The sequence below is a fragment of the Podarcis liolepis genome (genome assembly GCF_965112155.1).
Source record: "Podarcis liolepis genome assembly, chromosome: 6".
NCBI classification, from domain to species: Eukaryota; Metazoa; Chordata; class Lepidosauria; order Squamata; family Lacertidae; genus Podarcis; species Podarcis liolepis.
In genome coordinates, this window is record NC_139559.1 from 1,459,256 (window position 1) to 1,471,592 (window position 12,337).

Genomic DNA, 12,337 nt, shown 5'->3' on the forward strand with positions numbered 1-12,337 from the left:
TATCCAAGAGCCCATATAGAGTCCTTACGTAGGTTCCCTATTGGTAGGAAAAAATAACAGAGGCCAACCAGAGAATATTGAGAAGCAAAGCAGCTAGTTAGCCTCATCTTTATTGATCTGTTGCAACAGGGTGCTCCCCTCACATGCAGGAACGGAGGAGGACACAGAACCAAGGTGTGCCCGCCCTTATAGAGACATTTTAAATTCCCTGCCCTGGAGCTCCAGACCACCCCTCCATACATCATATCTGCATCACAGAAGGGATGTAACCCAAGACCACCCCCCACAAGCATCATACCTACATCACAGAAAAGGTGGTCTACAACAGAAATTTGAATGTTGTTGTTTTTGCTGTCTGCCAGGTTATCTGATAATACCTTACCTGATTGCCTTTCCTGGTAGTCTGCCTATTCCTTTGAGATGGTGATTTCCCAGTTCCTGAGACAATGGGAAGGTTCCCTCACCCCCTCCATCTTTGTAGAGAAACACTTGGTCAGCTTGGGAGTCAAAATGGTTTCCGGTTGGTCTTCCTGTGCTGATCTATGTCAGTGCTTGGTTGGTACATTTATGAACATTTATTATATATAAGACCTTAAAATTCTTATAACAGTTTCATTGGAGTTAAGCTGTCTTTGTTGACAGGAACTGGTGGTAAGGGGATGCAGTTAAAATTGAAGTGATTGGGAGGGTGAAGTGATTGCAAGAGATATTTTTCTGCTGCGCTGCTGCCTGGCTGTGTCCATTTGTCACCAGTTGCCTGTCCATTGTTCTCTGCAGTCAGTGAGGGGAGGACAAGGGGAATCAGAGTCGGGTTACGTTGCCAAGGACTGGGGGAGTCCAGAAGCAACAGAGGTTTCCTGCTTTGCCCATTGAATTCCAGGACAATGCAGCTCTGCTCCTCCAGCCAGAGGCCACAGAAGCACCTTGCCAAGTTTGCACAGCTGTTGCTCCTACAGTCATAGACTTGAATGATTAAGGCCTTAAATAATAATTTTAGTTTATATGTTAGTGACTAAGTTTTAATTTATATATTTTTTAACTGTTGCTATATCTGTAGTGTCCCTGTCACACCTAACTGCAAATTCAAATGTATCCCTATTGTGTTTTATGATTTCCTTGATATTGTAGGTGGGCTGGAACTGGTCTGTGACCGAAATAATAAATTCTTCTTCTTCATAGAATTGAAGAGTTGAAAGGGACCCGCAAGGGTCATCTAGTCCAACCCCCCTTCTGCAATGCAGGAAACACAGCTAGAAGCTTCCTGGCAGTTGGCCATCCAACCTCTGATGGAAAACCTCCAGTTAAGAGAGTCCAGCACCTTCTGAGGTGATCAGCTCTACTATCAAGCAGTTCTCGCTGTCAGAAGGTCTAGTTGGAAGCTTAATTCTCCTTTCTTGTTGTTGGAATCCATTGCTTTGGGTCTTCTGCTCCGGAGCAGCAGAAAACAAGCTTGCTCCATCTTCTGCAGGTCTGCCATTTCCTAATGAAGGGCTCTGGGCCTCTTGGGTGCCAGTCAGAGAGGCCGGCGAGGAGGAGATGGACTCAGATGCAACTATGGCAGAGTCCTCTGACACCTCATAGAATTGTAGAGTTGGAAGGGACCCTCGAGGTCGCGAGGAAGGAGATTCCAGCTGGACATCAGGAAGAACTTTCTGAAAGTGAGATCTGTTGGGCAGAGGAACCAACTCCCCTGGAAGGTGGCGGATCAAGTATTTTCCAAAGACTGGAGTAAAATTGTCATTTATTTAGAAGACCACTGTAAACAGTTAAAACCTTTGGCAGGGATGGAAGGACGCTTGTAATGTGGAATTGTTGTAATGGTAATTATGGTTATAGAATAGCTAGATAAGGGTAAAAAATGCAGTAAATTTAATCTTAAAGATGGAAGCCATGGAGGGAGAGAAGGAGGTCTAAGGGTTCAAAAGAACTCTGCATTTTGATGTTTGAAATGGCTTTGGTTTATATGCATCCCCCCCCCCAAAAATAATAATTTAAAAATTATATTAAAAAGGAAGGTGGTGGTCGATGCTCCTTCCTTGGAGGTTTGTAAACAGAGGTCGGATGTCCAACTGCCAGGAATTCCTTAGTTGTGAATCCTGCCTTGCAGAGGGTTGGACTAGATGACCCTCAGGGCTCCCTCCTGACTCTACAATTCTACGATTCTGTGATTCCTCTGGAAGGGCTATTTGTATTCAGAAGAATCCACCTTTGGGCACGTACCCTCCGCACCCCACACCAGCTGATACCATTTGTGCATTTTCAAATAAATAAAAAACCTTTCCCATACAATGCCCTGGGTCTGGTTTGACGCTCAGATTGTCAGCTTGCAGGCTGGGCCTGTTCCTTGTAATATGATTAATCTGCAGCATTGAACTGTTCCTCTAGAAGCAGCAGGAGTTATTCATCTTTTTAATTTACTCATGGATTTTTAAAAACCCTCCTCCTCCTCCTTCAAAAAAAGGCACTTTTCCTTTTATTGAAACCATCAGTAAAAAGAGATCAGCAGGATATGCCTTTTCTCTGGCTCATTTTATTTTATTTTTAATATCTTTATTGATTTAAAATGCAAACATACAACGAAGATAAGTATAGAAACGAAAAAGAAATAAGTTTGAAAAGATCAAGAAAAAAAGAGAAGAAAAGAAAAGAAAACCAAGGATTTATACAACATCATATCTATCAAATAAAAATTCTCTGGCTCATTTTAACGGATCAGGGCATCATTCCATCAGGACTCATAATACAAAAATCTGGGACCTTCTTGGCCCATTTGTGACATTGAGCTGCCACCACAGTGTTCCTGGCTCCAGAGACTGGAAGGAGGAGCACCTTGAGAAACTGGCGGCCAGAGAAAACCTGTTGATGCATCTCCACGGCCATGAATAACTCCAAAGAAATGCCGATGCCCACTTTTTTGGCTCGCTTGATGACACCTCGTAATTCATAAGATAAAGCTTGTTTTTCTCAGATGCAGGAATTTGCCCTCTTCACCTCATGTAGGCATGGCTCCTTATAACCATTTATGTGATGGTGTTTGTAGAATTTGTACTGTGAAAACAGGAAAGGGGTCAAACCACCGCAAGAGGTGCTGAAATTTTGGGAGGTTGGATAGTTACAATGGAATGGTCTCGGGGGTGGGGCACACATTTCTATTCTTATTTATTTTTTATTCTTTTTTATTATGGAAGTGAAAGCTGGACCATAATGAAGGCTGATTGCCGAAGGATGGATGCTTTTGAATTCTGGTGCTGGAGGAGACTCTTGAGAGTCCCATGGACAGCAAGAAGATCAAACCTCTCCATTCTGAAGGAAACCAGCCCTGAGTGCTCACTGGAAGGACAGATCCTGAAGCTGAGGCTCCAAGACTTTGGCCACCTCATGAGAAGAGAAGACTCCCTGGAAAAGACCCTGATGTTGGGAAAGATGGAGGGCACAAGGAGAAGGGGACGACACAGGACAAGATGGTGGGACAGTGTTCTCGAAGCTACAAACATGAGTCTGACCAAACTGCGGGAGGCAGTGGAAGACAGGAGGGCCTGGTGTGCCCTGGTCCATGGGGTCGCGAAGAGGCGGACACGACTAAATGACTCAACAACAACAACAATTTTTTATTATTACGTTGTCAAAATAAAATATATATATATAAAATAATTATTGATGATGATGGTGATGGTGATCATAATCATTTATTATTTATACCCCGACCATCTGAATGGGTTTCCCCAGCCACTCTGGATGGCTTTCAACAGAGCATTAAAAACAGAATAAAACTTCAAACATTAAAAACTTCCCTGAACAGGGACATGGCATGAAATGTTTTGAAGAATTTCTTCAACTCCATAATTAGCAGGAAACACAGGGCACAGGGGGCACATGCGCAGAACAGAACAACAAACCCTTAATTCTACTGTATATGATAAGAAGCACCTTTAATGCATTTGCTTGTGGTATATGATCTACATGGCTGCTTTCTTGGCTTGGCTTTCATTCTGAGCCAGGAGGGAGGGACAGGAAGTGGGACCCCAAATCCAAAAGGGAGGTCCTACAGCTTCCGGTACTGTCAGGTGTTGTGTGCATGCACAGAGCGACGGGCGCAGGTGGTCTGGAGGACAGAGCAAGCAGTGGTGACTAAGCCATATGAACTGAGGGCTACTGTGCAAAGGGAGAAAGTGGGTGAGGGACTCCAATGAACATGGCGAAGGTGAAGAGGAGACCAAGTGCCAAGAGATGAGGGAGGCCAGTGGTTGTCATGGCTCTGGGGTCGGGGTCTGTGGAGGGTCCCCCACCTCAGGTGTTCCATGGGGTCTCGGCTTCTGGATCTGCAGAGGGAAGATGAGAGAGGGATTAGTGAGCATAACTTTGCTGGAGGTGTGCAACACACTGTATGCGCGGTCTATCCAGAAGATATTTGTGTTTCGAGGAGTTAAGTGATCCGTCAAACCTAGACAGCATCTTAGACAAACCTAGACAAACCTAAACAGCATCTTAAAAAGCAGAGACATCACCCTGCCGAGAAAGGTCCGTATAGTTAAAGCTATGGTTTTCCCAGTAGTGATGTGTAGAAGTGAGAGCTGGACCATAAAGAAGGTTGATCGCCGAAAAATTGATTCTTTTGAATTATGGTGCTGGAGGAGACTCTTGATAGTCCCATGGACTGCAAGAAGATCAGACCTCTCCATTCTTAAGGAAATCAGTCCTGAAGCTGAGGTTCCAATACTTTGGCCACCTCATGAGAAGAGAAGACTCCCTGGAAAAGATCCTGATGTTGGGAAAGATGGAGGGCACAAGGAGAGGGGGGTGGCAGAGGACAAGATGGTGGGACAGTGTTCTCGAAGCTACCAGCATGAGTCTGAACTGCGGGAGGCAGTGGAAGACAGGAGGGCCTGGCATGCTCTGGTCCAGGGGGTCACAAAGAGTTGGACACGACTAAACGACTCAACAACAACAACAACAAGTGATCTGTCATGGTTACCCTTCCTGCCCCCTGTTCCTTTCCCCTTCCCTATCTAGAATCATAGAATCCTAGAGTTGGAAGAGACCACAAGGGCCATCGAGTCCAACCCCCTGCCAAGCAGGAGACACCACCAGAGCACTCCTGACATATGGTTGTCAAGCCTCTGCTTAAAGACCTCCAAAGGAGGAGGCTCCACCACACTCCTTGGCAGCAAATTCCACTGTCAAACAGCTCTTACTGTCAGGAAGTTCTTCCTAATGTTTAGGTGGAATCTTCTTTCTTGTAGTTTGGATCCATTGCTCCGTGTCCGCTTCTCTGGAGCAGCAGAAAACAACCTTTCTCCCTCCTCTATGTGACATCCTTTTATATATTTGAACATGGCTATCATATCACCCCTTAACCTCCTTGTTAAGCTCTTTGATGGCTGAGAAACAGCCTTTAATGTCTTAATCTTTTGGAAGGAAGTGATAGTGCTGGGTACCTTCTTTGATGTCGGACATTGTTTGGAGAAAGTGAGGCGCTGGGAGAGGTGGCTAATGAATTATCTGCACGTAGCCAGTCAAGCAACCCACGCAGGCTAACAGGCTAGTTAGCTATAAACTGGATGGTTTGGGGCATAGTTTCTGAGAAGCTCATGCACAGACTGATAGCTGTGGGGCTGTGCAAACTGAGGCTACCTGGGGGAGCCACTTCGCCACTTCTTGAGGGCTTCCCAGTGGCAGACTGAGGCGCTTCCTTGGCATGTATGTATTGCTTGCTGTTTCAAACCAAATCTTCAATCTTTTCACTCACTTGTGTTTTGTGTCACTTCTGAATCTCATTTTAAAAGAACCGCCTTGCATTTGGCAAGACACACAGCACCATCTCTGTAGATGGTGTTTGTAATGTGCCTGTCCCAAAGGCTGTGCCATTTACAAGGTAGAGACACCTGACAGGAAGGGGACAGAAATGCAAGTGAAAGGGGGAAGGACATGGGATGATTTCAGTTATGTATACAGTGCAATAGCATCTTATGCATGTTTAACTTGAGCAATTTTAACTGTATGCGGTTGAAGGTAGGATGGTTGAAACTGCACAAGTTAAACCCAAGCAAAGCGGAGAAGCTCATTTCTTGCCAGGTCTGCTTGGGTGCATAGAGAACTTTTAAACTCTCTGCTTTGCTGGGGGGCGGGGGCAACATCTGCTCAGCATGCTGCATCTGTGAAGCTCAGAAATGATCTTGCAAGTGCCATATGATTTTCTATGAGATCTCGCACGACCATCCCTAGCCTTATTCAGCATGAATATAGCTTTTAAGCTCTCTACTTTGCTTGTCGGGCAAGGTCTACTCAGTGGACTAGGGTGGAATCTACACACATGTAAAAATAATGGTGTGAAAATGCTTTTTTTTAAATGTTTTTTTTAAAAATATATATACATTGAATTTGCCATAGCTCACTTTCGCCACCTAGTGTCACAATTGTATATTGCGATTTGCAACACACTTAAAACGTTTTATTTGCAGCTGTGTAGCTGAGTCCTGGGAACTCTCTGTCTTTGCTTCACCTGCTAGCTGCGAAGGAGCCTCCATCAGATTGCAAAAGTGTGCATCTCGGGCAAAATCACATTCAAAGGTGTTCATATTAGGAGAAACATGAGATCAGCTAAATGAAAAACCAGCAGCAATCAATACTGACAGGTTCACGGAGACCTTCATCTGAAGACCCACAACACAGAGATGATGTTGCTCTTCTGCCACTCACTTACCTTGCTCTCTGGGAGGGACACAGTTCCATTTCTTGCAGCCGCTCATGCAGCACTTCCTGTCGCTGGGACAATCGGAGTCCTCTCTGCACTGATCCCTGCAGATGCCCAGCAGTGAGATGATAGGGGGATCCGGAGGGCAGAACCCAGGTTTATCTGCATGGGGAGAGAGGGAGAGCACCAGATTCCTAATCTCAAGGTCGTGGGTTCAAGACCCAAGTTGGGCAATAATAATAATAATAATAATCCTGCATTGCAGGGGGTTGGACTGGATGACCCTCGGGGTCCCTTCCAATGCTACTGTTTGCAGGCATTGCCTGGAGAGACCGGACATCCATCCATGCTGTCTTGGCAGAATTTCAGACGGGTTTCAGGCCAGCTCCTGCACAGCTTCCCCTCCCTCATCCTACAGAATGAGTGGAATTCAGATTGTGCTCCTTGCAGGAATGCTTCACCCATCAGGAGTTGCTTGCTGCAGCCCACTCATCTCTCTGGCACCTCGCCAGCAAACACTGTTAGCCCAAGTTACAATCTGAGCATTGGGCACGCTTTTCCTGGACACTCTCCTGTGTGGAGGGGCCCCTGCCTGGAGACGGTGCCACTGCTGGGCCCCTGGCACAATGGGCAACTTGCCTCCCAGCACAGCTATCCCCCCATGTTGCATCCGGCACCTTAAAGTGCGACTCCTGCAGCGCAGGATTGGGCCCCTTCCAGCTCTACAGTTCTATGAACTTGGCATTGAGGCCCACCTGAGACTGGGTCCTGGGGGCAGGAGAATTGCAGGGGGCAAAGGAGGGCAAGTGTTACCGTTTGGGAGACGGCAAGAGGCCCCGCAGCCCGTCCAGCAGCATTTCTCTGTCCCCGCACAGCTGGCATCCGACTGGCACTCTTCTGTGCAGTTTCCACGGGCCGTCACCAGCGTTGCATTGGGGCACGTGCCAGCTTTCTCTGCAGCAACTGGAAAAGGCAAAGAGAAGTAGACATTATGAAGAACTTTCAGGCTTTAAAAGCTGTTTGGCCGTGGAACTGCCTCCCTCAAGATTTTCCTTCCTTGGAGGTTTTGAAGCAGAGGTTGGATGGCCATCTGTCATGGGTGCTTTGGCTGAGATTCCTGCATAGCAAGGGATTGGACTAGATGACATTCTGGGGTCCCTTCCAACTCTACAGTTCTATGATACCCACCTTCAAATATCTAAATGATATGGGAGATGGAACAAGCTTGTTTTCTGCTGCTCCAGAGGGTAAGATCTGAACCAACGACTTCAAGTTATAGGGAAGGGGTTTCCGGCTAAACATCAGGGAGAGGTTTCTGAGGCTGAGAGCTGTTGGTTGGTGGACTGGCAGCAGGCCTCCAAGATTCCAGGTAGAGGTAGCTTCCAGTTCTACCTGGAAATGAACCAGGGATTGAGAAGGTGGGTCTTTCTGTCGGCAAGGCAGACACTCCCCCCACTGAGCTTTGGCCCTTCTGCTCCTTTGTCCAGCTGGGCCAGGCTGGAGACAAGGGCTTTCATGGAATCATAGAGTTGGAATAGACCACAAGGGCCATCGAGTCCAACCCCCTGCCAAGCAGGAAACACCATCAGAGCACTCCTGACATATGATTGTCAAGCCTCTGCTTAAAGACCTCCAAAGTAGGAGACTCCACCACACTCCTTGGCAGCAAATTCCACTGTCGAACAGCTCTTACTGTCAGGAAGTTCTTCCTAATGTTTAGGTGGAATCTTCTTTCTTGTAGTTTGGATCCATTGCTCCGTGTCCGCTTCTCTGGAGCAGCAGAAAACAACCTTTCTCCCTCCTCTATGTGACATCCTTTTCTATATTTGAACATGGCTATCATATCACCCCTTAACCTCCTCTTCTCCAGGCTAAACATGCCCAGCTCCCTTAGCCGTTCCTCATAAGGCATCGTTTCCAGGCCTTTGACCATTTTGGTTGCTTTTCTCTCCTTCTCTCCTAGGGACTGCCACCCGCTCACACCCACCTGTAACGTTCTGCCCAGGTGTGTCTATCAGGTGAGCTGAGGCTGTGAGAAGCCCCACCAGGGAGACGAGGAGAAGGTGGTGGAAGCAGCTGCTATTCCTGGGCGTCATGGTGATGCTGCTTGCAGAGAAGATGTTGTGGTCTCTGGCTGTTGCCAGCCAAGCTTTAAGCTCTCTCAGGTGTGGCTGGAGGAGGGGGAGGGAGGCAGGGAGGTGGGGAGGGCAGAGAGAGGCTCCTGGGCGATGACTGGAGAACAAGGTGAGCCCAGCTCCCTCCTCCTTCCATTGCACAATCGGATCAGGTAACACCCCTGGCTCTGGTGCGAACCAGGAAGCTGGAGGCTCAGAGAGCAGGCTCAGACTCGGGGGCTGATCTTTCCTGAGAAGCACAGCCCAGGCCAGGTGGTTTGCCATCAGCAACCTGGAAGCCCAAGGAATGGCTCTTACCTGTGTTGCCCAGCGGTTAAGGGCTTCCCACAAATCCTGTGCTTGCATCTGAGCTGTGAGGGGTTCTCGGGGTGCAGCCTGAGGACCCTTGCAACTTCCATGCAGCTTCTTCTGGGGTGGGACATATCTAATGGTGCAGCAGGAAAGAATTAGTAGCCACAGCAGTGCTTCTGAATACTGAGATAGGAATTTTGAGGTCTTAATGGTAAAGGTAAAGGGGCCCCTGACCATTAGGTCCAGTCGTGGCCGACTCTGGGGTTGTGGCGCTCATCTCGCTTTAATGGCCAAGGGAGCCAGCGTACAGCTTCCGGGTCATGTGGCCAGCATGACTAAGCTGCTTCTGGAGAACCAGAGCAGTGCACGGAAACGCCATTTACCTTCCCGCTGGAGCGGTACCTATTTATCTACTTGCACTTTGAGGTGCTTTCGAACTGCCAGGTTGGCAGGAGCAGGGACCGAGCAATGGGAGCTTACCCTGTCATGGGGATTTGAACCGCCGACCTTCTGATCGGTGAGTCCTAGGCTCTGAGGTTTAACCCACAGTGCCACCCGCATCCCTTTGAGGTCTTAGATATATGTTAAATGTTCATAAGTGTACCAACCAAGCAGGTACATAGATCAGCACAGGAAGACCGACCTGAAACCATTTTTGATTTCCAAACTGATTTCTCTGCAAGGTCAAAGGAAAATGGAAAAGCCTTCCCATTGTCTTTTCCTTCACACATCCTGTCTTAAGGGCACATTTAAGATATGAATAGGGTGTGAGCCTGACCTGGCTCAGGAAGTAAGTATTTATCATTACAAAAGACTGGCCAGGCTCCCCAGGCAGTCCAATCAAGTGACCATTAAACAGGTAACCTGAAAAAGTACTCAGATTTCTGCTGTAGGCCACCCTTTCTGTGATGTAGGTATGATGTATCTGGGGTGGTGGTCTTGAGCTACACCCCTTCTGTGATGTAGGTATGATGTTTCTGGGGGTGGTCTTGATCTACAGAGTGGCAATTTAAAATGTCTATATAAGGGCGGACACACCTGGGTTCTGGGTCCTCCTCCTTTCCTGCGTGTGAGGGGAGCACCCTGTTGCAACAGATCAATAAAGATCAGGCTTCCTAGCTGCTTTGCTTCTCAATATTCTCTGGTTGGCCTCTGTCATTTTCTCCTACCGATAGAGGACCTACGTAAGGACTCTGTATGGGCTCTTGGGTCCCCCATAAGAGAAAAGGGCAGGGTTTTTTTTACAACAATGCCAGCTGTCAGGTGACACAGGAGGGGAGAATGTTCCTCTTGTTCTGCTTGTGGGTTTCCCAGTCAGACACCTGGTCGGCCCCTGGGAGAACAGGATGCTGGACTAGGTGGACCATTGGCCTGATCCAGCAGGATCTCCTGATGTTCTTACGAAGGAGGGAGCCTAGACTTGGTGGCTGCTGGTGCTACGGAAGAGGAAATGCCCCACAAGGGTGGTCTTTAAGGTGCCAGTAGAGACATTCCTCTGCCCTCTTTCAGGACATATCCAGAACTTCAGCCCTGTAAAGCTGCAAGGCAGCCTTTTTGCCCCCCCCCCCGAGTTATTGGGGGTGAGGAAAAGCAGAGTTTCAGAGTGGGCACCAGTATTGGCTGAAGAATAATGCGCCAAATTCAAGCTTATTTGAAATGGTTGTTGAGTGATTTTTGGACCTGCTTAGTGTCGGTTGTTAGAGAGCACTCTCTCTCTCTCTCTGCTGTCCCACCCCCTGCCCAGACCATGAGAATGGAGGCTCTTACTTAAGAGTAAAGGAGAGATTGAGCAGGACGATCAGGGCTGGGAGCAGCAGCCCACGTTGAAGGAGTCCACAAACAGGGCAAGGAGCTCAGAACTCCAGGGAAGCAAACTAGGTGGCCTCCTAGGAAGGGCAAGGCACATTTCCTCATAGAATCAGAGAATCGTAGAGTTGGAAGGGACCCTCAAGGGTCATCCAGTCCAACCCCCTGCAGCACAGGGATCACAGCTCAGGTGTCCCTCACAGGTGGCCACCCAAACTCTGCCTGAAAATCTCCAATGAAGGAGAGTCCATCACCTTCTGAAACCATCCATTCCACCATGGCCAGACAGCCGTCAGAAAGTCCTTCCTAATGTTGAGTTGGAATCTCCTTCCTTGCCATTTTAATCCATTGGTTCGGATCTTCCCCTCTGGAGCAGCAGCAGAAAGCAAGCTTGCTCCATCTTCCATGTGGCAGCGCTTCAGAGACTTGAAGTTGGCTAACGTATCGCTTCTCTCTATTGGTTCTTAGGTGGAAAGCCCTATAGGGCCTGGAGAAGCCAGATGGACCTTCCTGGGTCACTGAGGTCCAGCTACGTGTCTCTGCTATGGATGCCTACTGCACTGGGTCTGTATCATCTCCAGACATTGACCACCAAGGATAGCTCAGCTGGTTTGAATGTGGTGCTGATAACACCAAGGCTGCAGGTTCAATCCCCATGAGAGACAGCTGCATATTTTTGCTTGCAGGGGGTTGGACTATATGACCCTCAGGGTCCCCTTCCAACCTTGCATCTATATTTCCATGAACAGCAAAACCTTCCCTGCAGTTGAAGACTTTGTGGCCGCTTGGAAAACTCCAGAGGTGTGACCCTGGCCTGTTGAGGCAGGTGAGTCACACTTTCCTTTTTATGAGAAGGTTTCGCCTCTTCAATGTCACATAGCTGGGTTGTGTTTGCAGCTAATTTGCAGACGGCCCCCGGCCACAGTCCCCTATGCAGCACCTCTGAAGCTTAGGTGAGCCACTGCTGCTGCCAGTCAGTGTTGGTGACATGGACGGTCCGAGGCAGCTTCCAGCATTCCTACCATATTGATGTAGATTTGGTCTGTTGCTTCCTCTGGATATCTTAGCATATACCAGTGGCACTGCTCCTTCTCTTGATCTGGATACTATACTTCTGGATCAAAAGTAGCATCCAGGTCAAGGGAAGTGATAGTACTGCTCTGATCTGCCTTGGTCAGACCACATCTGGAATATTACGTCCAGTTCTGGGCACCACAATTTAAGGAGGATATTAACAAGCTGCAAGGTAAGCAGAGGAGGGTGGCCAGGATGACCAAGGGTCTGGAAACCAAGCCTTATGAAGAATGGTCGAAGGAGTTGGGTTTGTCTGGCCTGTATAAGAGAAGAAGAAGAGTTTGGATTTGATATCCCGCTTTATCACTACCAGAAGGAGTCTCAAAGCGGCTAACATTCT

General features: G+C 48.0%; 1 protein-coding gene across 1 annotated transcript; it reads right to left on the reverse strand.

The window, feature by feature from the left end:
- Positions 1 to 3,588: 3,588 nt before the first annotated feature.
- LOC310708839 (waprin-Phi1-like) lies at positions 3,589 to 8,876 on the reverse strand. Its single transcript, XM_083507717.1, has 4 exons — positions 8,679 to 8,876; positions 7,505 to 7,654; positions 6,701 to 6,853; positions 3,589 to 4,319 (listed from the first exon to the last, which is right to left on the reverse strand). The coding sequence occupies exons 1-4, from the start codon at positions 8,785 to 8,787 to the stop codon at positions 4,288 to 4,290; spliced, it is 444 nt and encodes a 147-aa protein (XP_083363843.1). The 5' UTR covers positions 8,788 to 8,876; the 3' UTR covers positions 3,589 to 4,287.
- Between the last annotated feature and the right edge of the window lie 3,461 nt (positions 8,877 to 12,337).

Bases quoted from the DNA above. Each gene is read 5' to 3' on its own strand.
- LOC310708839 (XM_083507717.1), bottom strand. From the start codon at position 8,787: ATGACGCCCAGGAATAGCAGCTGCTTCCACCACCTTCTCCTCGTCTCC. The intron at 6,854-7,504 runs GTAACACTTGCC...CTCCCCATGCAG, and splicing joins CTCTTGCCGTCTCCCAAACG to ATAAACCTGGGTTCTGCCCT. The intron at 4,320-6,700 runs GTAAGTGAGTGG...TTCCCTCTGCAG, and splicing joins TGTCCCTCCCAGAGAGCAAG to ATCCAGAAGCCGAGACCCCA.